At 37.2% G+C, this 26,829-nt stretch overlaps 1 protein-coding gene across 7 annotated transcripts in view; it reads left to right on the plus strand.

The window, feature by feature from the left end:
• urb1 (URB1 ribosome biogenesis homolog) overlaps positions 1-26,829 on the plus strand; it is a 127,023-nt gene that overhangs the window by 34,584 nt on the left and 65,610 nt on the right. For 4 of the 7 annotated variants that reach the window (XM_053673566.1, XM_017495325.3, XM_053673565.1 and 1 more), the window contains exons 15-29: positions 966-1,085; positions 1,254-1,370; positions 2,586-2,724; positions 2,932-3,102; positions 3,422-3,621; positions 5,394-5,606; positions 5,815-5,997; positions 6,301-6,563; positions 20,870-21,167; positions 21,776-22,031; positions 22,420-22,627; positions 24,615-24,807; positions 24,997-25,055; positions 25,158-25,348; positions 25,473-25,583. In XM_053673566.1, coding sequence (XP_053529541.1) covers positions 966-1,085; positions 1,254-1,370; positions 2,586-2,724; positions 2,932-3,102; positions 3,422-3,621; positions 5,394-5,606; positions 5,815-5,997; positions 6,301-6,563; positions 20,870-21,167; positions 21,776-22,031; positions 22,420-22,627; positions 24,615-24,807; positions 24,997-25,055; positions 25,158-25,348; positions 25,473-25,583 — 2,722 coding nt within the window. The remainder of the gene's footprint in view (positions 1-965; positions 1,086-1,253; positions 1,371-2,585; positions 2,725-2,931; positions 3,103-3,421; positions 3,622-5,393; positions 5,607-5,814; positions 5,998-6,300; positions 6,564-20,869; positions 21,168-21,775; positions 22,032-22,419; positions 22,628-24,614; positions 24,808-24,996; positions 25,056-25,157; positions 25,349-25,472; positions 25,584-26,829) is intronic. The other 3 variants (XM_053673563.1, XM_047162483.2, XM_053673564.1) reach the window with 2 other exon arrangements.

Consider the following 26,829-nt stretch of genomic DNA (forward strand, 5'->3'; position numbering starts at 1 on the left):
CATGAGGAAGAAACCTGGAGAAGAACCAAATTTAAGTGAACCCATCCTCTTCTGGATGATTGTAGGATTATGTACATTACACTATAGAGCTGCTAAGAGAAAAAATCAAATGGTAACAGATGTGTTAAAAGGATAATCATATTGTGAGTAACTGTCCTGGGATAAGGACAGGACCCTGTTTATTACTGTAGCATCCAGTGGTAAGAGCTGCAAATGTACAATATCCAGGCAAGAGTCAGATTCGCTCAGTGGCAGTTCTAGAACATTTGAACTCTGGGAGCCCGGCTGGGGCCTGTGGCTTTTTATCTTAGAAGGGCCAGTTAGTTTTGTTTTCCGAACATTAAGCCATCTTCAATATATTACAGGCATGAAAGAGGGCCTATTATGCAAAATTCACTTTTAAATGGTGTTTGAACGTAAATCTGTGTCTTCAGAGTATGTACACAACCACCCTACAATGGTAATAATCCACCCACCTTTTTTTTTTTCTTTTTTTTTCCCCCTTCCCAATAAATCATAAACAGTGTCTCAATGAGCCATTTTCATTTTCTCCCTAAAGTGACATCGCATTGGAACAAGCCCCTCCCAGGGACTCTGCCCCATTAGCATAGATCCTCCTGTGAGAGAGCTGCGCAAAGTCCGCCTTGTTTGCCTTGTGGAACAACCTATTCTATTACTGTTTGCCTGGACAATAATAAGAAAAAACAGTAGGGTTCCTCTAAAGACGAAATATTCTAAAACAGTAGGGGTTGTGCGCCGTGTGCTATGCTGCAAGGATGCAGAAACATCTGTACTAGAACACTGTATTATGGCAATAGCTATTGGTGATTTAGGCATGATTTTTCAAAATACAGCTAACCGATCAACATCATGTCTTGGAAGACTTTCGTTGTTTTTGCCTGAGAGATGTTTTTCTGTTGCTCTCTGTCATGATCTCTGATTAGTTGCTTTAATTTTTACCTTAGGATGTAGTGGCTCCAGAGTGTGGGGGATGCAACCGGTCTGTATTATATGTGTTGCTAAAGATGTTTGTCAACAGTAGCAACACTCATCTGAAGACCACAACTAGGATGCTCATCCTTAAGGTCAGTATATGGAACCTTGGGTTACTTTTAAAATTGGAGCAATGGAAAGGTAGTTAAATAGGTCTCTGCCTTATTGTAATGTATTCACGGTCATGTGTGAGAGAGGACACTGAGGGTGGTGGTTGTAAAATGCCACATAATAAATAGTTGTTGCTGTTCTGTTCTCAGGTCCTGAGAGGAAGTGGTGCATTTGAGCACAACTGGAAAGAATTAGAGCTTTGGCTGGATCACCTGCTTCATTTGGAGCCTTCTCAACAAGAGACAGTCATCCAGTTTTTAGACTTGGTATCACAATATACTCCTGCATCTCAATAACCATGTCATATTTGTCTTGCTCACTCACATAAATATTTGGAAGTTATTGGTATTTTAGCTGTCTGCCACAGTATATTGGAGTTGAAATTAAATGAAGATAACCTCAATGTGCAAACTTTCAGCTTTAATTTGACGGTATCCAAATTAGGGGAACATTGTAGGAATTAGAGTACTTTTTATATTTGATCCCATAAAAGGTCTAGAGTTGATTTCAATTGTGGAATTTGCATTTGAAATCTGTTGCTGTTAACTCTCAATATGAAGTCCAATAACTGGTGACTGCCAGTGAAGCAAGCAGTCATCTGGCTGAAAAATAAAAACAAACCAATCAGAGAGATAATACAAACATTAGGTTTGGCCAGATGAACTATTCGGTACATACTTAAAAAGAAAGAACACACTGGTAAGCTCAGGAAAACCTAAAGGCCTGGAAGACCATGTGAAACGGCTGTGGGAGATGACAAGGGAATTCTTTCCCTGCTGAAGTAAAAACCCATTCAGAACAGGTGGTCAGATCAAGAACACACTCAGAGGTAGGTGTATCTGTGTCAGTCAACAATTGATGGAAGACATCACCAGAGTAAATACAGAGGTTTTACCACAAAAACAGGAAGACCATATTACAGTTTTAAAAAAGCCCATACAATTCATGAACAACATCCTATGGATAAATAAGACAAAGATCAGCTTGTACCAGAATGATTGGAAAAGAAGAGTATGGAGACGTGAGGGATCTGCTCATTGTCTGAAGCATAGCACCTCATCCTATGGCGTGGGCATGTATGGCTGCCAATGGAGCTGGTTTCCAGGTATTTTTTTGATAGTGTTATTGCTGACAAAAGCAGCAGGATGAATCCTGAAGTGTATATGGCTATATTATCTGCTCAGGTTCAGCCTATTTGTTGCCTTTCAGCCTATCAAATGGTGCCTCATGGTGTAGATGTACAGTGACCCGAAGCATACTTTGAAAGCAACCCGACATTGAATACTTTGAGCTCATATGCATTCATTCCTTTACTTTAAACTCCAACATATTGTGGTAGACCATAACCATAACTTTGTTTGAACTTTGAACGTAACTATACCAAAGTAACCATAACTTTGTCAGTATCCAAATATTTATAGACCTGACTGTATACCAATGTTAACCATTTTTGACATGTGTGCGTGTGTGGGGAGATGCAGGTTCTGATGAGGGTGGTATTTAACCCTTACATTTACATGGATAAAGTTGCAGTTATGGTGCAAGAGGCCGTGTGTCTTCAGGCTAAAATGAGAGGACCGGATAGGAACACTACCGGTGTTCCCATATCACACATTGACGGTGAGCTATCATACAGTTTCCCAAACATTTTTAATCGGGTAGAGGTTCAAATAGTGTTTTGATCTCATTTGTACTTTAATTTTCAATGCTTAGGTTGTACTGTCAGTACTTGTACTTATAATTGCACTTTTTCCACTTTGTCTAATCAGTGATCATGAGTGTTTTCACTATAAAATTCAGAAGTGTTGTACTTTTACTGCCTAACAGATGTACCTGGTGTAATTGATGTCGTAATAGAGGCCAGTGAAAAGGATGCTGACAGTGTTGGGCTGTCTCTTACTGATGACAACATCCTCCAGATATTCCCCTTCAGTGCTGTCGTGCCTGCTGTGCTGGAGGACCGGAACAAACAAAAGGCGGCCTTTATTGAAGAAAAAAGTAACCTGGAATTTTTTTTAAATAATTCTACAATTTACTTGCCCTGTGTCTATGATGTATCTTATTACATTTAAGATTAAGGTACGGTTTGAGGTATTTTTCTTTAAATATATTGGAATGGTTTTGAATGTCATATAGATGTGAAGGATCCTATAGTCTCTCCCGGGCATCAGGAGCTCTGGTTCTTATTTTAATGCTGTCAGTAATACACGATTTTAATTGTTGATTTATCCTGATGTTTAATTTGCACCAGCGTGTTACATGTACATACAGTACTGCAGCTGTAAATGGTGTTTTAAGATGGGCTGTTGTTTTACAGGTGTGCTGTGTGAGTACATATGTGCAGTACTGTGTGATATCCTTCACTCACAGATGGATCCACTAGCTCTGTGTTTGACTCTGCAAAACTATGATGCAGAGCTTCTCTCTTCTGAAAACTTTTCCCCACCTCATCCCTCAGTTTCTGCCTTCCGCATATATTACTTTAAATGGCTGTCCCACCTGCATCAGGAAACACAGGTAAGGTGTTCTTTGCACTGTTAGAAATTATTTGAATGTTATGAATATTACATGTAGCTCACTGTACAGTCCCCTCCGAAAGTATTTTTATTTATTTATTTTTTAAAATAGTTTTTGCTATGAAGACATTTGGGTTTAAGATCAAAAGATGAGTGAAACGAGATATCAGAATTTCAGCTTTCATCTCCTCTTATTAACATTTCATATTTCATCATATACATATTTAGATGTGTAAAACAACTTGGAACATGGCACCTTTTTGTTTAAATCCACTGATTTTTCAATTAATCGAACATATAACTGACAAGTGTTTCTTGTTGCCCAGGTTGTTTAAACGATTGATTGATAAACAAAACTGTTAATAACTCTGTGTTGATTCTTGGTTTAAGCCCTGGGTTTTGCCTTTGAAGACTGCATTTGTTGTTAAAAAGGACAAAACAACATAAACAGATTGCTGTCCTATGGGAGGAAAGCATGCCATTTTGAAGCTAAGAAAAAATGGAAAATCAGTCAGAGCCATTGTAGAAGTGTATATCCAATATAACAATTTGGAATGTCCTGGAGAAAAAGACATTTGTGTACTAACACCCAGGTATCGAACCCAGGTCAGCCCAGGAAAAACAACAGCAATTGATAAAAACATTGTGAGAGCTGTTAAGAAAACAGCAGTCAGTGACTTCACCAACAACCTCCACAGGGCAGGGGTGAAGGCATTATAGTCCACTTTTCGAAGAAGACTTGGAACAGAAATATAGAGGCCATTCCACTATGTGCAAACCATTCATCAGCAGTAAGAATACTGAATCAGATCTGAATTTGCAAAGAAATACAGGGATGAGCCACAAATGGCTAGGGCTTGCATGGCTGCTTTTGGAACAGGATCACTAATCGTGATGATGTAATTCATGATGGTAGCAATGGAATGACTTTAGAAGTCTTAAACATTTTGTCTGACAAATCAGAGATATGCATCCAGTCTAATTGGCAGGAACTTAATCATGCAAAAAGATAATAACCCAAAACACACTGCCAGCACAGCAAAGGACTGTGGTCTGATCCCAACTTCCTGACATGCTGGGGTATGCAAAGAAAAGAATTTCACTATGTATATGTGTCCAATAAAGACTGTCATTTATCGGGGGGAAAAAGTGGAAGGTTTTGGACTCGCTAAATCAATCACGGGAACTTAACCCAGTTATGTTCAATTAGGATAAGGTCTGGTGATTTTCCTCTCCTGCAGGGAGAAACCCCCCCAAAAGAAGTAACAACTGAAAGAAGCTGCAGTACAAGCCTGAAAAAGCATCACAAAATAAGAATATAACACTTTGGTGATGTCATTGGTTCCGATGCTTTATCCATTTATTGCAAGCAACTTTAATTTACCTTGACTATCTGTTCCTATACTCACCAAAATGATGGGTGTACTGACACCAAAGGTACCATGTTATAATTTAACACATCTAGATGTAAATATCAGGAATTGATAGCTGAAATTCTGATCCATCATCTGATATCCATTGTTTGATCTCAAAGCCAAATTCCTTGTGAATAACAAAAACTAAAAATTGATCATGCTGCTCCGATACTTTTGTATTGTGACTGTATATAAATGTTGTTTCAGGTTGTGTTTCCGGCCTAACCAATTTTATTCAAGGTTTTGATCACTTTTCGGTCACACATTCTTAATGAAGTATTACATTTGTTTATCTTTGTTAATCCCAACCTCAAAACCTTTACTAACTCAAAATCCAAAATATTTACACCTCCTACAGTTCAGCCTGGTGCAGTCCACTACTTCTCGACCTGTTTTTGATTTTTCTGCCTATTTGAAGGCATGCTACTGTGAAGGACCTGGCACTTTCCTCCAGGACTCATTCTGGAAAGGCCTAGAGCAATCTTTGTCTACCTTAAAGTTGTCTGACTTTATTGGGGCTGTCAGTCAAACCCTGATCTATCTCAAATCTTTTGTGGAGACATTCTGCTCGGTAACGTCTATTTTTCTGCGAAAATAATCTCATGCTTAAGGTTAAATCTAGCTTCTCCAATTACAGTCTCTACTTAACTATTCAGTTTACTTTTACCTTCATTAAACTCATTTTAAATCATTATAAAGTAGTTTACTAATGTAGGTTATTTCTTGTATAGGAAAATCCCTTTTAATGCGGTTTTCTTTCCTTACCTACATTGGTGTAGCTCCCTAGAGATCAGGCAGTCGAAGTGGTGCGCTGTATGCTGGAGGTGCTACATGCTCTGTTTCTAAAACTATTCAGCATAACTGAAACCCCACCCAGCCAGTCAGAACCGCAGGAGGAGGAGGAGAACTATTCTTTTCTGGATATGAACTTTACAGCTACTCAAGAAGTCAACAAGGAGCAGGTACAGAGACTCTTTGACAATTCTTTGACAATTAACAATTTTATTTAACAGTATATCATTTGCATTTCACATGCTGTTGCTGGTAAAGTATTCATTATTGAGAGTATCTAAATAGTTACATTCAGTAGTGGAAATCGGCTTCATAAACTATCCATAAAACGAATCTTGAGTGAGTGGAACATATTCAATCATGGTTGAAGTGAGGGATTCAATAATCATTTAGTTTGTTTATATTTAGTTTGGTATGTTTCGTTTATTTATTATTATGCCTTATTTTATGCCCTGTTTTCTACCTTTCTGCAGGTTTTACTTGTTGTGTTCAGGTTGGTGTTCAAGCACCCAGTTTTGCAGCAATGGTTCTTGGCAGTGGAGCTGGGAGTGATACCATATCTCTCCCTGGACTCGGAGAGAGTGAGGCAGCTCTGTGGTCAACTGACACAAGGTGTCCTCAACCTGCTGATGTCCTGTGTTGAGACTCTTAGAGCCCTCCATGCCCTGGAGGTCATCAGCTCTTACTTCACGGTCGTAAAGCGAGCCTTGCTCAGTGAACTACAACAGAGCAACAGGTATGCCATTTTCAGTTACCATATGGTTTTTCTTAATAATAATGAGTAAATTAGATATACATCCCAGACATCAGATGTACTCTGTACAGGATTAGGGCCAATCATCGTGCTGCAGCCATTCCAGATCTGCAAAGCAGCACTTCACTGCAAACCACTGACTTTATGAACATTTGATTATGCCAAAACAGATTTAGAACCAACCAAGGTTAATCATGAACGTTGTTGAACTGGTTCCGGTTCAGTTGTTATTTTAATAAAGATTAAATTCAGAAGTGGTTCAAATGCCAGAATAATATTTGATAGTAATTTAGCTTTTGAAACTTAAAATGTTAGAAATTTTGAATCAATTCCAAGCTGCACACTTGGAATTCCAAGCTTTGATAAACAAATCAGTGCTGTTGGTAAGGGAAGCTTCGTTCATTTAAGATCTATTGCAAAGTTAACAGTTTCTCTCTAGAAAAGACCTAGAAACCGTGATTCCTGCTCTTGTTGCATCATGGTTGGACTGCTTAATTCTTTGTATGTTGGCCTTCCTCAAAATTGTCTGCAGCTTGTGCGGAATGCAGCAGCTAAATTTAGCAGGGACCAAAAAGAGGGATCAGAGGGATCCTAGTGGTCAGTGGTGTCATTGCAGGGGGTCCTTGGGAAAGTTGTAAAAATGTTTTTATATATATATATATATATATATATATATATATTAGTTAAATGGATCAAAACGTATTCAAATGAGATTGGTTAAAATTAACCAATTTGGTTGTGTGCTTTCACAAATATCATGATCCTTCATTGATGGATTTTATTTTAAATTTATTTACAAATGATGATTTGCAAAAACCTGTGAGTGGTAGAGAAGTTCAAGTGTCGCATTGATGGATATAATAAACAAAAGATAATTCAGAGAGTCAAATTAAATATCACTCCAAGAATATAATGTAAAAAATAAAATCTTGAAATGTTTTAATTTTAAATGTACAATGTTTAATATTATTAATGTTAAATATTAATAAAATAAAGCAACATGCATAGAAATGACTGTTAAATTTATAGCCTATAATTGTTGTGGAGTGAGAGGGTCCTTGTGGATTGTTTGAAATATGCTAGGGGTACAGAGCTCACAAAAGGTTGAGAACCACTGGTCTAGTGTATGGATTTTAGAAGGGTAGTATCGTCTCAAATGGAACACATTAGTTTTTTACTAACCAGAAGTATAAGCCGCTTCCTAGTCAGTGGCACATGTCATACGCACATAATGTGATGCCACTAGCTTTAGCAGACACCCAGATTCACCAACAATGACTTTCTTCAGTTTATTGTTTGTCAACGTTACCTTTTATTCCCAACATGACCTCAGTCACCAACAGATGGAGGCGTAACCGAGTGACTGAGGAAGAAATTGTGCAACGTTCAAGTCTTCTAAGGCAGGGAAACATTTTATATTAAATGCTGCGGAGAAGATAAAACCTTACAAAGGGTAGTTTGTGTAGCAGGGACGCACGATAGTGATGCACGAGCACAAATTTATGTTTGCATCCAAAATGCCCCACTGTGTGCAAGGGCATGGGGAAACTGGTGCAAGTTGCATAAGAGGTTTCGTTTAATTTAAGTTCGTCATTATAAGCTGTATTTGCTCACTTGCAGTATAACTTCTGTCGTTTATTATAAAGGAAGTGACCTATTAGTAATGAGGCCACGTTGCTCCTTACTCGCAGTGGGAGTGGAGTTGAGATCTGTAATGTCTAACTAAAACACTATGATCAAAAGTAAAACAATATGCCTAAAGGTGGTGAGTAACAGAAACCATAAGGTACAGTGAAAGTTTTTATTATTAATTTAGGACTAGTTTAATTCAGTGTTTTTTGTGCATTCATAAAAAGCAATGCATAAATACAATTTTTATATATCTAAAACTTTTTATGGATGCAGAAAAGCATGGAATTAAACCATAGTCCTAAATTAATAATATACAGTGTGTATTGGGTTCTTTTCAGTCTTATATGATTGGACAAGCACTCTTCAAATAAGTAAGTTCAATGATATTTGTTGGTTTCTGACTCGACTTCTAAGCATGATCCATAAATTTCCGAAAGGGTTGAGCTCAGGATTTTGGGAAGGCTATTCCAAAAGTGTAATGTTACCCTGCTTTATCCATTCCACAACCAGCTTTGATGTGTCTTTGGGGTCACTGTCCTGCTGGAACACCCAGTTTTGTCCAAGTTTCAACCGTCTGGCTGATGGTTTGAGATTATGCTGAATAATACTAAGGTAGTCCTCCTCCTTCATTATTCCATCCACTTTGTGCAGTGCACCAATTCCACTGTCGGCAAAACAGCCCCAGAGCATATTGCAACCACCACCATGCTTAACAGTTGGTACAGTCTTGTTTTCTCCTCCAAACATACCTCCTGGTCATTGTGGCTAATCAACTCAATCTTTGTCTCACCTGACCATAAAGCTTTCCTCCAGAAGGCTTTTTCTTTGTTCATATGGTCAGCCGCAAACTTTACATGGGCTTGAAGGTGTCAATTTTGGAGCAGGAGCTTTTGGAGGACTGCCTGAACAGGGCTTTTGCAATGTTAAGTGATGATAATGGTAGCTTGGCACAAGTGCTCAGTGTGGATATGATTGTCAGGGCTATTTTGTGATGGCTATTTTCCATGATCTTCTAGCCCAAACATGGTTGCTGTCAAGGATGTGTAGATTAAAGATGAGATGAAACTGGGCTTAATGAGAGCAGTTTCATCTCATCTGTGTCAGGCCACTTCACTTTTTGCACACTTTATTGAGTTATAGATTCAATTTAAATGGATTTAAATCTTTATTTGGATACATTTTAATGCGTAAACATTAATGCATAATGACAAAGCAAAAACATTATTTTAATTTGTAAAAAATTTTTTGGCACTCTACTGGCTTCTTCCGGCTGCTGTACTTGCTAATAGATGTTATGGTAACCCTATAGCTTCAGAAGTTTATGATCACAAGTGTATGATGGCACGGCATTGGGGAGATCTTTTATATATCATTCGGCCTAGGGATAGGAAATAAGTGATCTTGGAGATTGTTTTATTAGAATTAAATGTGTTTATAGTTTTATTTGTGTGAGGGCATGTTGATTGGACATTGTTTAGAAAGGAACGTGTGTGTGTGTATAAGGTTCCAGAATTCACAGTGCATTTCAGGACCAAAATTAAGCCATGAAATTCAAATTGTGTTTATACATATCTCTTGGCAAGTATTTGAGTGTTCCCAGGAGTACAATGATTATCATTGTGAAATGGAAGAAGTTTGGAACCACCAGGACTCCACTGCTAATGCTGGCCAACCAGCCAAACTCAGTAACCAGGCAGGAATGGATTTGCTGAGGGAGGTGATCATGCTACTGACTACGTTTAAATGGACAGCAGTAATCTAATTATTGACATTATTCTGAATAAGACAATGTTGTGATTAAGGTGTTTACATGAGTTGCTTTTATTATATTCCATTCATGTTCCCGTTTTACATGTTATTGAACATAGATCGATTAATGGCACACGTCATTACGTCGCCACGCTGTCCGACGTCCCTCCAGAATTTCATGTATCAACATACGTTTGTTATGGTACGGTATACAGTTTTGGGTGTTTCATTTCTAATTTTACAAAAGCTTCAAGTGCAGTTAATTATTTGTCATGCTATCCGTTCAAATAGACGACTGCTTGAAGCCATGGGCTGTGTCCGAAACCGTGTACATACCTACTATTTAGTAGCTGAAATACATGTTTCTCACATACTATATACAGTAGTGGGTAAGTACAGGGTTTCGGATGCAGCCGTGGTTTCTTGTTTACCTTCAAACGGTTGAGCACTGCCATGTTTGTACGTATCTTGTCACAAAATGTGGTGAAAATTCCCACACGACTTTAATAGTGTGATTAAGGTGTTTACCTGTCTGTAATGCACATCGATAATGCGACTAAAAACAGGAATACTCCACATGTCTTAATTTGACTTGTGTTTACTTCTAGTATGACTTTAGTTGGATTAAGGTAATAAAAAATAGATGTTTATGTGGTAGTTTCTTAATCAAATTATTGTCTTAATCGTGTTAATAAAGGGTTATTGCTGTACATGTAAACGTACTGATTGTGTGCTTCTCAGTGACAGGGATGGGGATACTGGTCAGAATTGAATGCAAACAAATGCAGAGAGTTCCTTGAAAACCAAACCTGCTCCAAAGTGTACACAAATTAAGACTGGTGTGTTTTTAAAAAAAAAAAAAAAAAAAAAAAGATTTAGCACAACAATGACTGGAAACATACAGCCAAGACAAAGCTGGATTGGCTTTGACAAGTCAAAATGTCCTTGAATGACCAGCTATACCCAAAAGCCCTGTGAAGAGGGTCCAGCTATACCTACAAGACTGTGTACTTAAGACCACATCCTCAATGTGGGAATGAACTACAATCCCATGAAGCATTGTGAATGACGCAGTCAAATAAATAAAATCTGTGCAAAAATATAAAATTACTGATTTAGTTGTTGTTGGTTATAAATATAGAAACAATAGTTTGTTTTTTGCAAATCATTAAGGTATATACAAATATTTAAATAGTTTGAGAGTGTAGGGACACTGACTTGATTGTCGTTTTCAGTGCCTCATAGGAATGAACGTTCGCTGCAGAGCACCGCAATTTTTACTTCTGGAACCTGACTATTACACTCTGAAGTAGTGAAGGATTTCATCCATTTATTTATTTAATTAAAATGAAAGGTTTGGGTTTTTTTTACACACATTTCTGCTTTATTCAAAATAAACCATGTTTATTAAATAAAGTTTAAGTACACCACCTGTGAAAAGTTTGAGACACTTGCTTATTCGAAGTAATTTTTTCATGTTTTAGATCAATATTGTCAGCAAAGCTTTTGTATTTGTCTGTGTACTTAATCTTTAATGTAGGAATGAACTACAACCCCATGAAGCACTGCGAATTAGTGAAATTAAAAACTATGCAGAAATATAATAAAAGAATGCTTTGTAATATTATTTGACAATGACCGAAATCCTTGCCTATTCCAAATGCAGTTTGACTTTTTTCATCGTCAGAACATTGAATGAATATTGTTAGCTCTTATGATAAATTTCTTGTGATGTTCATTTGTATGTCCCTTTTTCAATCTAGGGGGAAAAATGTTACTATTGTCTGCATTTTATAATGGGTCTTATTGAGCAACTGAATTTCTTACTGACCTATTTCCACTGACCCACCAGTTATAACTGTGACCAAAAATTTTTTATTTATTTATTTTTTTTGGAAAACGAATGCAGTTTGTTTCATTGGGCAATCCATGGAGTAAAATGCATAATTTCACTTACTGTAGTTTGAATAGCTTATAAGTATCTTTGGATTCACATTGTATATTTATTGGGCAAATAATGGGTTCACTTGCCGAAATTCAGTCATTAAACACGTAATGCGAGCCACCGGTTCAAAGATCTAAACTACCGGTCAAAAGGTTGGACTTGACTGAAATGTTTCTCATGATGTAAAAAATCTTTTGATCTGAAGGTATATGATTAAATGTTTGAAATCGGTGTTGTAGACAAAAATATAATTGTGTAATTTTCCATTGGAAATATTCATTTCTTTCATTAGCAAACTAGCATTTTATTTACAAATTATTATTATTATTATTTTTTTTAAATGGATGGTTTGGAGCAAAATATTCCGAAAAGCAGCCAATAAGTGTCCAGCATAGGTGGGAACTCCTTTTAATGCGGTTTAAAAGTAAAAATAATGAGTGTGTCTGAACATTTGACCGGTATGTTTAATTCAATTCAATTCAATTTTATTTGTATAGCGCTTTTTACAATAGACATTGTCTCAAAGCAGCTTTACAGAAATATCAACATGGTATACAGATATTAAAGGCGCGAATTTATTCCAACTGAGCAAGCCACTGAGTGGCGACGGTGGCAAGGAAAAACTCCCTAAGATGTTTTAAGAGGAAGAAACCTTGAGAGGAACCCGACTCAGAAGGGAACCCATCCTCATCTGGGTAACAACAGTTAGTGTGAAAAAGTTCATTATGGATTTATATGAAGTCTGTATGGCGTTAGGAGCAGCCGTAGTCCCAGCAGTCTGGAATTAAAGAAGATTTGAGCTCCATCCAGAGGCAGAAAGGATCTGGATCTCTAGTATCTCCATAAATTCGTGTGGGGCTCGGCGAAAGGAGAGAGGGAGAAAAAAGATAATTATGACTGTGAAGTAGTAGAACAGAATCTAGTCAGGGTAGGCTTGAGTAAACAAATACGTTTTAAGCCTAGACGTAAACAATGAGACTGTGTCTGAGTCCCGAACACTAATAGGAAGACTGTTCCATAACTGTGGGGCTTTATAAGAGAAAGCTCTTCCCCCTGCTGTAGCCTTCAATATTCGAGGTACTGACAAATAGCCTGCATCTTTTGATCTAAGTAGGCGTGGCGGATCATATAAAACCAAAAGGTTGCTTAGATATTGTGGCGCGAGACCATTTAGTGCTTTATAGGTTAATAAAAGTATTTTATAGTTAATGCGAGATTTTACTGGGAGCCAATGCAGTATTGATAATATCGGCGTGATGTGGTCGTATCTTCTGGTTCTAGTTAGGACTCTAGCAGCTGCATTCTGGACTAACTGGAGCTTATTTATATTCCTACTGGAACATCCAGAGAGTAAGGCATTACAGTAATCTAATCTAGAGGTGACGAATGCATGAACTAGTATTTCCGCATCATGTAGTGACTGTTTCTTATTTTAGAAATATTTCTGAGATGAAAGAAAGCTATCCTAGTAATATTATCTACATGAGCATCAAATGATAGGCTGGAGTCAATAATCACTCCAAGGTCTTTAACTGCTGTACATGATGAAACAGAAAGACCATCCAGAGTAACCATGTGATCAGAAAGATTACTTCTAGCTACACGTGGGGCTAATAAAAGTATTTCTGTTTTATCAGAATTAAGTAGAAGGAAGTTAATTAACATCCAATGTCTAATGTCCTTTACACAATCCTCAACTTTACTAAGCTTCTGTCTGTCCTCTGGCTTCGCTGAAACATACAACTGTGTATCATCAGCATATTTGACTTAGGGGTAGCATATATAACGTAAAGAGCAGTGGGCCTAAAACTGAACCCTGTGGAACTCCAAAAGTAACCTCAGTACGCATGGAGAAATCACCATTTACATCTACGAACTGATAACGATCGGTCAGATAAGACCTGAGTCAGGAGAGGACTGTTCCCTTAATACCAACAACATTTTCTAATCTATCAAGTAGAATAGTGTGATCTATAGTATCAAAAGCTGCACTAAGGTCGAGTAACACAAGCAGCGAGACACAACCCTGATCGTAAGTCAGTAGAAGGTCATTTACTACTTTAACTAACGCTGTCTCTGTGCTATGATGAGGTCTAAATCCTGACTGATACATTTCATGAATGTTATTCCTATCTAAGTACGAGCATAACTGCTTTGCTACAACCTTTTCTAAAATCTTAGAGATGAAGGGGAGATTTGATATTGGTCTATAGCTGGACAATTGAGACGGGTCAAGATCAGGTTTTTTAATCAAGGGTTTAATAACTGCTAATTTAAGTGATTTAGGTACATAGCCAGTGCTTAGGGAAGAATTGATAATATTTAAAAGTGGTTCAATTACTCCTGGACAAATCTGTTTAAAGAAACATGTCGGTACAGGATCTAGTATTTAAGTTGATGAATTGGCTGAAGAGATTAATGTAGCGAGTTCGGTCTCTCTAAGCAGAGCAAAACACTCTAAACATTGATCTGATATTGCTACATTGCCATGTAATGGGTTTGTTGCAGTACTGTCCGGTTTTAATTTAATGGCCTGTATTTCACGTCTAATATTTTCAACCTTATCAATGAAAAATTTCACTGCTATGTAATGATTGAGTGTTTCTCTCTGTAGTGGTTTTATTCCTAGTTAATTTTGCTACTGTGTTGAAAAGGAATCTAGAATTGTTTTTGTTGTCTCCTATTAAGGTGGAGAAATAGATTTTTCTAGCATCGCCAAGAGATTTTCTATATTTCAGTAGGCTCTCCGTCCATGCTGTTTGAAATATCACCAGTTTGGTTTGACGCCATTTACGTTCTAATTGTCGAGTTGTCTGTTTTAAGGTTCGCGTTATACCAGGGTGCTAATTTTTTTTCTCTAATTATTTTCCTTTTGAGTGGAGCCACTCTATCTAGCGTGTAGCGGAGTGTTGACTCCAAGCTTTCAGTCACCTGATCGAGTTCTATGGGATCTGACGGTGATCCAAATCTAATTGATGTTTCTGTGAGGTTATTTATGAAGCTCGGTGCAGTAACTGATGTGTAGGTACGTTTTACGCGGTAGCGAGGAGAGGTGGAAATATTATGATCAGTTCGTATTATGAACGAGATAAGATAATGGTCTGAGACAACTTCAGACTGCGGAAAAATGATATTTTCTATACTTAGTCCGTATGTTAGTATGAGGTCAAGAGTGTGACCACCATTATGAGTAGGCCCGATTACGTTCTGATTAATCCCTACTGAATCTAAGATGGACACAACCGCTAATCTTAGAGGGTCTTCCAGGTTATCAAAATGAATATTAAAGTCTCAGACGATTAATGCTTTATCTACAGACACAACCAGGTTTGAGACAAAGTCTGCAAATTCACTAAGAAATTCAGTATATGGCCCTGGGGGTCTGTAAATAATAATTAGAGGAATTGACTTATTTTTTGTGGCTACATAACTTATACTGGTATAAAGAATTTCAAAAGAATTAAATTTATGCTTAGGTTTTTGTGTGACGACTAGATTTTTACTATGGATAAGTCCAACACCTCCTCCTCTACCAGTTGAATGAGGCTGATGTACATAACTGTATCCAGGAGGACTGGCTTCATTTAATGCTATGTACTCGTTTGGTTTAATCCAAGTTTCTGTTAAACACATTAAATTACATTCCTGATCAGTAATGATGTCGTTAACAATAAGAGCCTTAGACACGAGATCTAATGTTTAATAGTCCTAGCCTCAGATCAAAAGTGCTGGCTGTGCATTCAATATGATTTAATTTTATGTGAATTAGGTTACGAAGATGGACTTTCCGAGATTTTCTATATATTTGTATAGCTCGGGGAACAGACACAGTCTCTATAGTATGTATTACCGTTGCCGGATTTTTAATTGAACATTGATTATACTGAATGTTGTTATTATTGGAAGATGTACTTACGGTAGGCAGTCACTTGGAGTGTAGCGCCTTGGAAATGTTGTCTGAAAGCAGTTCCACTCCAAGGATGCTGGGGTGCAGGCCATCAGGACGAAACAACCTAGGACGCTCCCAGAACAGATTCCAGTTATTGACGAACACCAGATTCTGCTCATTACACCAAGAGACTAACCAATCATTTAATGCTAGAAGTCTACTGAACTTTTCTGTTCCACGTCTGTATGTGGGAAGAGGTCCAGAGACGATGATCTTCACAGTGGGTGATCTGCCTCGTACCGTCTCGATCAGGCTGGAGAAGTCCCTCTTCAGAACTTCCGTCTGCCGCAGCCTGGTGTCGTTCGTCCCCGCGTGCAGCACAACCGCTCCAATACGCTCGTCCTTCTTCAGGATCCCGGATACCTGCGCAGCAACATCAAGGACACAAGCACCAGAAAAACAGTGTGTGCGCACCTTACCTTTAGATGAGGCTAAACGGACGTTCCGCACAATGGAGTCCCCGACGATCACAGCGTTGGGTCTGGTCTGGCGGAGAGGGCCAAGCGGTTCCTGGTTGGAATCTCGAACACCGGAGGTGGAGAGGGTCCAGCCCGCGCCTTCCGCCGCTGGTTCACCCAAGGCCCGAGGTGTGTTGGCACCGGCGTGACAGAGACCACGGCTGGGAAAGTCCTAGGTGCACGGTCCCTGCACAGAGAAACACACGGCGTAGAGGGGCTAGGAGTGGAAATACCACGCTGTGTGCTTACCTTGGATATGTGGGCAGAGGCACAAGATGTTTCCAGCGCAGTTTGTCGCTCCAGCAGCTGGGCCTGCTTGTCAAGTAGGCCGCGGATCTGCTTCTCCACATTCTCCAGTTCCAACCGCACCATGTGAAGCTCGAGCGAGTCCTCATCTGCACTCAAAACCGGAGAGACAGCAGACATGTTTGTTTTTTTAAACAGAACAGCGGTAAGTGAGAAATGTGAAACGTAAACAAGGCTAGCGGGCTACGGGCTACAAGCTCGTCATGGATGTTTTTAAAAAAAACAAAACAAAAAAAAACATCAAATTTAGCGACAGCGCAACGTTACGATTGTTTTATCTAAAGTAGTGTCAGTTATATTTGTATAACGTAAGGTAAATAATTTTAAAATATAGAGATTAGAAGAAAATTCTAAAGATTAGAAGAAATTAATGTAATAGCGTTAGCTCGAAGGGTGCTGCTTCCTCAGTCACACTTCAGGTTGCCAGATCCAGGTTGCCAGTTTACATCAGCAGTTTCTCCTTTGCCCAACACTTCACCCCATTACTCTTCAATAGTGTCTCCATTCTTCCAGTAACCCCAAACATTTATTCAATTTCACATCACATTTGCCGATCTCTCCTCCCAGGAGTGATTGTACCCGATATACGTTTAAATGTGTCCCTCAAGAAAGGGAAACAATTATACCTAGATTCACTGGGACCAAACAGAAGACCAGGGCCAGTGCGCTTTGCTGTACTTACACATAGCAATTTAAAAATGTAATAATAAATGATTGTATATTTTGTAAGCACTATTAATTCTTTCTTCCTATATGGCTTTGATGCTTTAAAGTGGCCCAGTCTGCTCTGGTTGGCAAAAAATGTATTTGTTTTTACTTTGTCACACACATGCGAGTGGGGTGGGGAGTCCTTTGTCCCTGAGAGGTGATAATAGTGGTAAATCCCATTTGTCAGATTCTTTGTCAAAAAGACAAAGAACTTCTTTGTTGCTGAACCTAATCCTGAAGTCTGATTTAGCTAACTAAATCCTAGTCAACCATTCATTGCCTTTTATTAAGCTGCTGGCTCAGCTTTCTATTGTTCATGCCATTTTTCTACCATTAATATGTTGTTCTCAAATTGATACTTTATTCTCATAATGCTACAACTTTATTCTCAAAATAGTATGACTTTCAACTCATAATGCTATGACTTTTTTTTTTTTTTTTTTTTCTCCCCCCCAACAACTGGAAAAACATGGGAGCTAAAGCCCTATGCATACAAGTCTGTGTACATAACATCCTCAATATGGGATTGAACATACAATCCACTGCAAATTAAAAGTTATGCAGAAATATAAAACTATGGGCTGCTTTTTATTATTCAGTATATGTCATCCATTTTTTTTCTTGTTTATTTTAATTAAAACTTTAGTTTTGTAATGAAAGAAATTGATATAATGGTACAATTATAACAGTGATGTTTCGTTATGTTGTATTACAGACAATGAGTTGCAATTTAAACGTAATATATTTACCACGTAAAAATAATGCTTGAATGTACTATTAATTATTTAGTTCTGTGGATTTTATGCTTTAAAATCTCCCAGACTGTCTTTATATCGTTGTGATAATCATGCTGTTTTTCTACCATTAATGTTATCAAAATGATGCTTTGTTTTCATAATGCTATGACTTTTCTCAAAATAGTATGACCTCAGACTCATAATGTTACAACTTTATTTTTGAAACATCATCTTGTAGCTCCTGTGCCTGTTCTGAGCGGGGCTTGGGCCAGCATCGAGTATGGGAGGCGAAAACACTAACGAAAACCCTAAAGTGTACAGGCTATAGCATACTGTAGGTCACTGGTGCGTCTCTTGAGGCCAGGGGAGTTACGTACCAGCTAACCTCCAGTTACTGTTCAATGAAATTATAAAATTATGGTCACTATAACATTAACACTATAATAAAACAGTAGTAAAATATGAGAGCTTTAGCTTTTAAATAAAATTTGTCAATTAATGCCATGTTCACTACACCTTTAGAAATCAGTGTTTGCTCGAAGAATGTGACACGATTGCCACTTGAAAATAATCGTTAATTGCAGGCCTAATATGGTTTGTTAGCGGGTTGCCACCAAGCACATGTTGATTATCTGTTTGGTTGTATGCAGAGGGTTTTTCGTGTGTGTGTGAGGGAAAGCAGCACAACTATAAACATTACCAAGACAATCACGATTAACTATCTTCATCAACCATCCACCTTTTCATTTATTTGTCTCCTAAACTACGGTCGTCACCATTACCAAAGACTGCCTTGTGGTTTGTTCACGGACCAATACGTGTTCATCACCGCACTTAAGTACTTATCTCGCTCTCTACCCCAGAGACTGAGCACTCTGTTGCCAAAATGCTGCTTGTTGCCAGGTCCTTTCTGCCATTGAATGACTGTATACGTTTGCTGGTTTTGTGTTGGTTTATTGCCATTTCATTATTTTGATATACACTTAGTACACATGGCTCAGTGAAATGTAGAAATTTCTGTGGTCCCACAATTTTATATGTAGCACTAAGAAAGTGCAAAGGCAGGGGCTACAACACTATTGGAATGTTAAATACTTGTAAGCATCTGAAGGATTTTTTTTTCAGTCTTTAGAAGTGAGTGATGAATCTGAAAATTAGAATGTATTGTTAAAGTTGTGCTGACAGTACTGAACTTAACCATCAATACATAATCTGCCTAATGAAAATGCAAAGCTTGTTTGCTGTTTAAACTGTGATTAAAATTAATTTACAAGATTTATTGTTAATGGCAATAATATAAACATTCAGTATTACCTAACAATACATCAAACAAGAACAAAAGCTAGAGATGCACCGATGCTAAATTTCTCAGCTGATGCCGATAACCGATTATTCAGAGTGATATCGACTGATACCAATAGTTCTGCCTTTTATGCCTTCTTTTAAATTAATAATAATTCCACAATTCTGAAAGAAATGCAAATAAAAACTTTATTCTCTCTATTTCAGCAAGTTGTTTCACAGTAACTGGTCTCATAAACAGAAAACACATTAACTAAATTCTGAAGGTTAAAGTAAGATTTCTTAACTTATTGAATGTTATTAATACATGTTAACATTGACTGAATTCTAAAAAACCTCCTGTTAGGCTTCATTCACTCACCACAAAACAAAAGCATTTCTACTTCTTCAGTGAACATCAAACTGGTAATATATAGGCCTAGTATAAACTTTTTTTTTTTTTTTTTTTTTTTAAATGATATTAACTCATTAACATTAACTGCATATGAAACATTCTACTCTACAAATAGTGCTCTCTCGTTCTCTCTAAGTGTGTGTGTGTGTGTGTATGTATCTACTTTTTTTTTTTTTTTTTTTTGTCACTCATCTTCATTTAAAACTTTCAACGGTGTTCTGGCCCTTTAATTCGGCGTGAGTAATGGCGGGAGATTTGACTCGTCGCCGTTTCACTGCTGCTCACTTCCGATGTAAAATTTTAGTGGTACAGAGTTTAGAAACTGCAGTTGTGTCATCATTCCACACAAAATACCTCTTCTTTACACACAGCATGAAATCAATGCGTTTTCCCGCCTTCTTTTGATTGACAGGATATAATTTGGCACTGATCATCCGATGTTTTTAAACTATCGGCCTATAGCAGGTAAAAAATAGCCTTTATTGTCCTATAGCAATTATCGGCCGAAACATCGGTGCACCTCTAACAAAAACTGATAGAAACACCTATGCAAAAAGATGGCTGCAATTTGTGTAGAGAATTTTCCATTGGTCATGCTTTCATCACAGTTCAGTTAATTTCTGATTTATCAGATAGCAAATGGGGGATGATAACCATCATCATCCCCATCATCATAAATGTAGAAATATTAGTGTCCTAATAATGCATTCATCATATGTATTGGTGAGTATAATCATTGTCTGAACAGGTTATTGGCTAGTTGTACATGCTGCTTTTATTGATATTAACACTGAAACCCAAATTTCATCCATCATCTTTAGGCTATATATAGCAAATGAATCGACCGACTAGTTCTAGATCAAAGAACCTAATGTAACACGACATGTTTTCACTTCAGCCAAACATTTTATTTAAATGTGATATTTATGTTGTTAGCAGCTAAATCCAACAATTAACATACAACAGCACTTAAAACTACACTAAAACACACTAAACTAAAATGTACTTTTGTACAATTTACTATTGTAAAGTAACAAATACTGTATAGTGTACAATTTGCCAGCAGCATTGGAACTAACTCTAAACCTTAAACTGGTGTCCTTACTAGGGGTCTGGTAGAAGAATCTCACACTGTTGAAGCCTTCCTGGCATTGTACGAGTACATGGATCCATCCAATGTGAGTGAGGTGCTATCAGCCCTGCTGCTACTGCCTCAGAGCAGCCTGTTGGCTGGTGGTGACAAGATGAGTTTGTATGGCCATGTTGTCCTGACAGTCCTCACCAAGAACATATCTCTTGCCCACTCTGGAAACACCACCCACTGTCTCTCTCAGGTGCACTTGCACAGTCTAGCTGCCCTCCACAGCTCCTGCTACAGCGTTCAACTAGAAGATATTTTTTTACAGGTATGTGTAGCTAAGCTGAATTTGACACCAATTTAAAAACTAGGGTACAAGGTGAGTAGTAATAAATTAATTAGTCTCCAATGTCGGGGAAAAACAGCAAAGAAGACCATAAATAAAGTAGTTAAATGTACTTTGTTAGTCAACTGCACAAGACTGCATTTTATATATATATATATATATATATATATATATATATATATATATATATATATATATATATATATATATATATATATATATATATATAATATATATATATAATATATATATATAATATATATATATATATATATATATATATATATATATATATATATATATAATATATATATATATATATATATATATATATATATATATATATATATATATATAAATATTAAATATATAAATAAATTTCTTTTTCATAGCATAAATGTAATGATGAAAGACGTCTACTGGACTACCTTTTTAAATTACTTTTAAAAATGTGTAGATTTTAAACACTACATTTTTGAGAGTTACTTTCTTTCAATAATACATAATTTAAAAAAATATATATTTAAAATAAGTTTTTATTTTAAAATAATTGTTGCTAATGCACGTGGTGGTTAATTTGCATTTTATAGGTGCTGCACAGAGAGCCTGGCTGTGCTAAACTGATTCCCACTGATGTTCTTCTCCACTGCCTCCAGTCCAGTTCTTCTCTAGAACTTGCAGCCCTACTGGTGCAGAACTGTTCCACTCACTGTTTAGCCTTTGAGCTCTGGTGCCTAGAACAGACCGACCTTGCACACATTACAGCTGAGAACAGTAGCTTCCTTTCTCTGCTGAGCAGCTACCTTCAGAAAGTTACAACTGAAGACCCCTGCAGACCTAAAGACGGTCAGTACTACCACTTATTGTAAGATTGTAAGAAATTATAAAGGCTTGCATTTTATTTATTTATTTATTTATTTATTTATTTATTTATTTATTTGGATGTAGGATTATTCCGAAAGAGTTATATTAAGGGCAGGAGCCACATTTTTAAAAGCATTCCTTGTGTAAACGCATACTGATTTATAAATTAACAGTGAATAAACCATGAGTGCCATGGGCAAGAGGAACAGAAGAGCACCCCCCTAACATCAATGCAGTCAATTGATGATTTCTGGCTTACTGCAACACTTTTATGCTTTCATGCTATTTAGAAATGTGGTCTTAGAACATAAGTTCATTTGTATGTAGCAATATTTATTTCTAATTATGACATTTGTCCTGTCATGAACAGTTCAAAAGGCAGTGATGCAGATGCTGACCAAAGCTATGCTGTCTGAGTTGTCAAGCTCAGTGCTACAGGTTGATGCTGATGTGCCTTTGGAACTGTGTGTGGAGCTGCTCTCCGGCCTCATCCCACTGGGAGCTATGGCTTCTGATCTCACTCAACTAATACATGATTTGCCTGTCCTCCTTGAGAATCCGGAAACTAGTGACCAAAGGTAAGCTTGTTTAAACCTGAGACTCTGCTTTTGTATTGACTGGGAATGGTTGATCGCAAAATTGGTTGCTTTAATAGCCAAAATTTCATAGTGTCGATCCTGAGCATGACAGGGATGCTGTGACCAACTTGTAAATTCACTAGATCTCAACCACATAAACAAATGTTTTTTTTTTTGTTTTTTGTTTTTTTTTTTTTGTTTTTTTTTTTTTAAAAAGAGTTATTTAGAGCAGCAGGTGAAACGCCAAAAGAGTCCCTCACAAAATTTGGCTTAAATTTGCACCCAGCCCATTTAAGAGTGGGTTAAAATTGACAGGCATCCGTATCTGACAGGATTGGTGCTGTTATTAATGGGAGTTGCAGGGAGGGGGATTGTAAAGCAGCACAATATTAGCATTAGGGAAAAACTGATAAATGCATTATGTCTGTAAACCCCACAATACAATTTTGATTCATAAGGTAACGGTTCAATATTTGTTGATACCACTGCTACAATTTAATTTAGTATGTGACCAACTTTTATTCCGAATCTGGGGTTAGGCCTAGCATTCATTTGCAAATGATGATGACTAGGGCTGCAACTAACGATTATTTTCATAATCGGTTAGTTGGCTGATTTATTTTTTCGATTCATCGGAGGGGGGGCAAACTTTCAGGTTAGTAAAAAACTGTGTTCCATTTGAGATATTACCTTTCCAAAGTTCATACACTAGTCCAAAAGGACCCCCCTCACTCCACAATAATTATAGGCTATATATTAGTTATTTATATATATTGCTTTATTTTATTAATATTTAACATTAAAATTTAATCAACATTTCATATTAATATTATTAAAATTTTTTTTTATCTTTTTTTTAACATTTTATTGTTGGTGTAACATTTAATTTAACTCTCTGAATTATCTTTTATTTTATCCATCAGTGCAACACTTGAACTTGTCTACCACTCATAGATCTATCAAATTCTCATTTCATTTGTAAATAAATTAAAAATAAATCCGTCAATGAACGATCGTCAGCTCAAAGAACGTGATATTTGTGAATGCACGAAACACCAAATTGATTAATTTTAAAACATCTCAGTTGAATATATTTTTATACATTTTAACAAAAAAAAGAAATATTATTTAACCATTTTTAAAACTTTCCTACGAACCCAAATGGACCTGCAATTACACCACTGACCACGAGGGGGACCCCGGTTTAGAAACACTGCACTGGGTAGTGTACAGTGTAAGTGTATAGTACGTCATTTATGACACAACTTCAGTATTTACTCTCCAAAACGTGTTTTCGGAACAGAAGTAACGTAATGAGTAATTGTACCGTGCGCAGACCAACTAATCAATAATGAGATTCGTTGATAATTTTCATAACAGATTATTATCGATTTTATCTAATGACGCAGAAAGAGACTATTTTAAAAGTGTCCAAGTTATGGCAATATTACCTTGCTGGCATATTAAATGATTTAAACATCAATCTGTAAAAATATGTATTTTTTTACAAACCAGATGTTTGTCCTTTTTTGATAATTTATTGGTTTATAAATAATAAACAATAATTAATAATTCTTTTATGAATAATATGTTTATTAATGATAGTTGATTTTGCTTTTTAAAATGGTGAAATAAAGTAGTTGTGCTTACTAGACTGTCCTTACCAGATTCATACATACATTATATGAAGGCTATATAATGTAGTGGATGCTATAATCTGCATGCTGTTACTGGGCTTGTCATTGAGGGAACCATTTCCAGTTAAACTTGTTGTTGTTGTTGTTATTATTGTGTCTTCTCCGAAGTAGTGAGTTAAAATGCAATAATAGTAATGCTAATAAAGCATGGTCTGGACAGGTGGTTGATGCACATTTTCATGCAAATGTTTTTGTAACAATGATGTAGCATGATCATTGCAACCTGTACTGTAAAATGTGTCTCCGATTCATGCAGTGGGTTTTGCCAATTATTTAGCTTTTATGTGTAGTGAATGGTTTTGGTTCAGGTGGCAGTTGGCAGACTTAATAACTGAGAAGTTGATGAGTACACCAGAGCAACTGCAGTGGAGGAAATCTTTGCTAACTTCTGCCCTCCGCTGGTTGTCAACAACTTATAAGGAGCACAAGAAGCCACTTATTAAAACTGAGGAGGCCATGTTGCAGAGACTGAAGACACTGCAGGTGTGTATAGATTCCCTGAGTTAAAAACTGAACCTTTTCAAAAGTTGTAACTATACTATAAAACTTTATGTAAGATTAATTTTTCGAATATCAAAAGCAGTTCATCTGTGAGACACAGTGTTTGTTTTTTTTGTTTTGTTTATAATGAGTATAATGGAAATGTGTATGTATGTTTTTGTATACTTCCAGATCTCTCGAGAGAATATTACAGATTTCGACTGGAACGTCTTTGTTAAGTCAGGTTTAAAGTATGTGATTTTTTTTTTTTTTGGATGCTATTAATATTAAAACTAACAGATTGGCTAACCTGCATATTAACTTCTTGAATATCACTTTTTTTCTTCTTACAGATATCGTTACAAAGACAAAATGTTCCTATGCACCCTGAACTCTTTGTTGGAGCCAATGTATAGAAGTGCGTTAACTTCTAAAGGATTATTGCCCATAGAAACCCTCCACATGATGGTGACTAGTCATTCTCTCTTCTTGCCCACAATGCTGGTATCCCAGGATGACACAGACGATAGTCTTTACTCTAAGGGTAAAAATTGCTGCAAGCGCAAAACACTGAATCACTGTAATACCCGGAGGCCCTGTGCCTGTAGAGTTATGCAGTTCTATAGAATCATATAACATTATTTTTATTTATTTATTTTTTTATATAGAGGCATTGATAACCCTCCTGCTCACCTTGGTGAAAAAATGTCCTGAGGTGTGCAAAAGCAATCATTTTCATGTTCTGCTTGGAGCGTATGGAGCTACATTGAGCTATACAGGTAAATGTTTTGTGTGTGTATGTGTGTCATGTTACTGATAATGGATGTCAGTACAAAGTTATAAATCAAACTGTTTGTATATCAGAAGACCTTATTCTTGAATGACTTATAAAACAGCTACAGTAACTTTACTTTGAAACCACCAGAAGGTTTTTTGTAGAGATTCTCGGACCCCGCATAAATACACCATACGGCTTTCCCCAAACAGTTGCCACAGAGCTGAAAGCACATAATTGTGTATGATGTCCTATAATGTCTGTATACCTTAGCTTTACGATTTCCCTTCATTGGAACTAAAGTGCCCAACCCTGTTTCATTGATGTGGAAGAACTTGCGTGGGCCAAGCCCTGACCTCAACCCTACTAAATACCTTTGGGGTGAATTGGAACACCCTGTGCACCAGGCCTTCTCACTTGACATTAGTGCCCAACCTCACTAATGCTCTTGTGGCTGGAAGAGCATAAATCCCCACAACGACATTTCAAAATATAGTGGAAAACCTCCCCAGAAGAGTGGGGCTGTTACAGCAGTAAAGGGGGCACCAACCCTGTGTTACTGCCCATGGTTTTGGAATGGGCGCACACGGGTGTAATTTTCAGGTGTCCACATACTTTTGGCTATGCAGTGTTGTCAATTCACAGACGGTTGGTTGAAGGAAGATGCAAACCAAGGAATTGTTCACTCTGCGTAGTTCAACAATGCTTTATATATGTGTACATTGTGTGTCGGTATGTATATGCACCCCTGTATGTATATACTGTACATACATAGACCGATCAGCCATAACATTAAAACCATTGACGAGTGACATGAATAACATTTAATTATCTCAATCCAATGGCACCTGTCAAGGGGTGGAATGTTTTAAGCAGCAAATGAACAACTAGATCTGTTGGAAGCAGGAAAAATGGGCAAGTGTATGGATCTGAGCGACTCTGACAAGGGCCAAAGGGACTTTGACTGCAGAGGCAGTGTGATGCCCTAGGTATGTTTTGCTGGGAATCCTTGTGTCATGGCATTCATGTGGATATTACTTTGACATGTACCACTAACCTAAACATTGTTGCAGACCAAGTATACCTCTTAATGGCAACAGTATTCCCTAATGGAAGTGGCCTTTTTCAACAGGATAATGCACCCTGCCACACTGCAAAAATTGTTTAGGAATGGTTTGAGGAACATAACCAACTATTCAAGTTCTAATTCCCCAGATTTCAATCCGATCGAGCATCGTTGGGATGTGCTG

Source organism: Ictalurus punctatus, chromosome 20 (genome assembly GCF_001660625.3).
Source record: "Ictalurus punctatus breed USDA103 chromosome 20, Coco_2.0, whole genome shotgun sequence".
In the NCBI taxonomy this organism is placed as follows: Eukaryota; Metazoa; Chordata; class Actinopteri; order Siluriformes; family Ictaluridae; genus Ictalurus; species Ictalurus punctatus.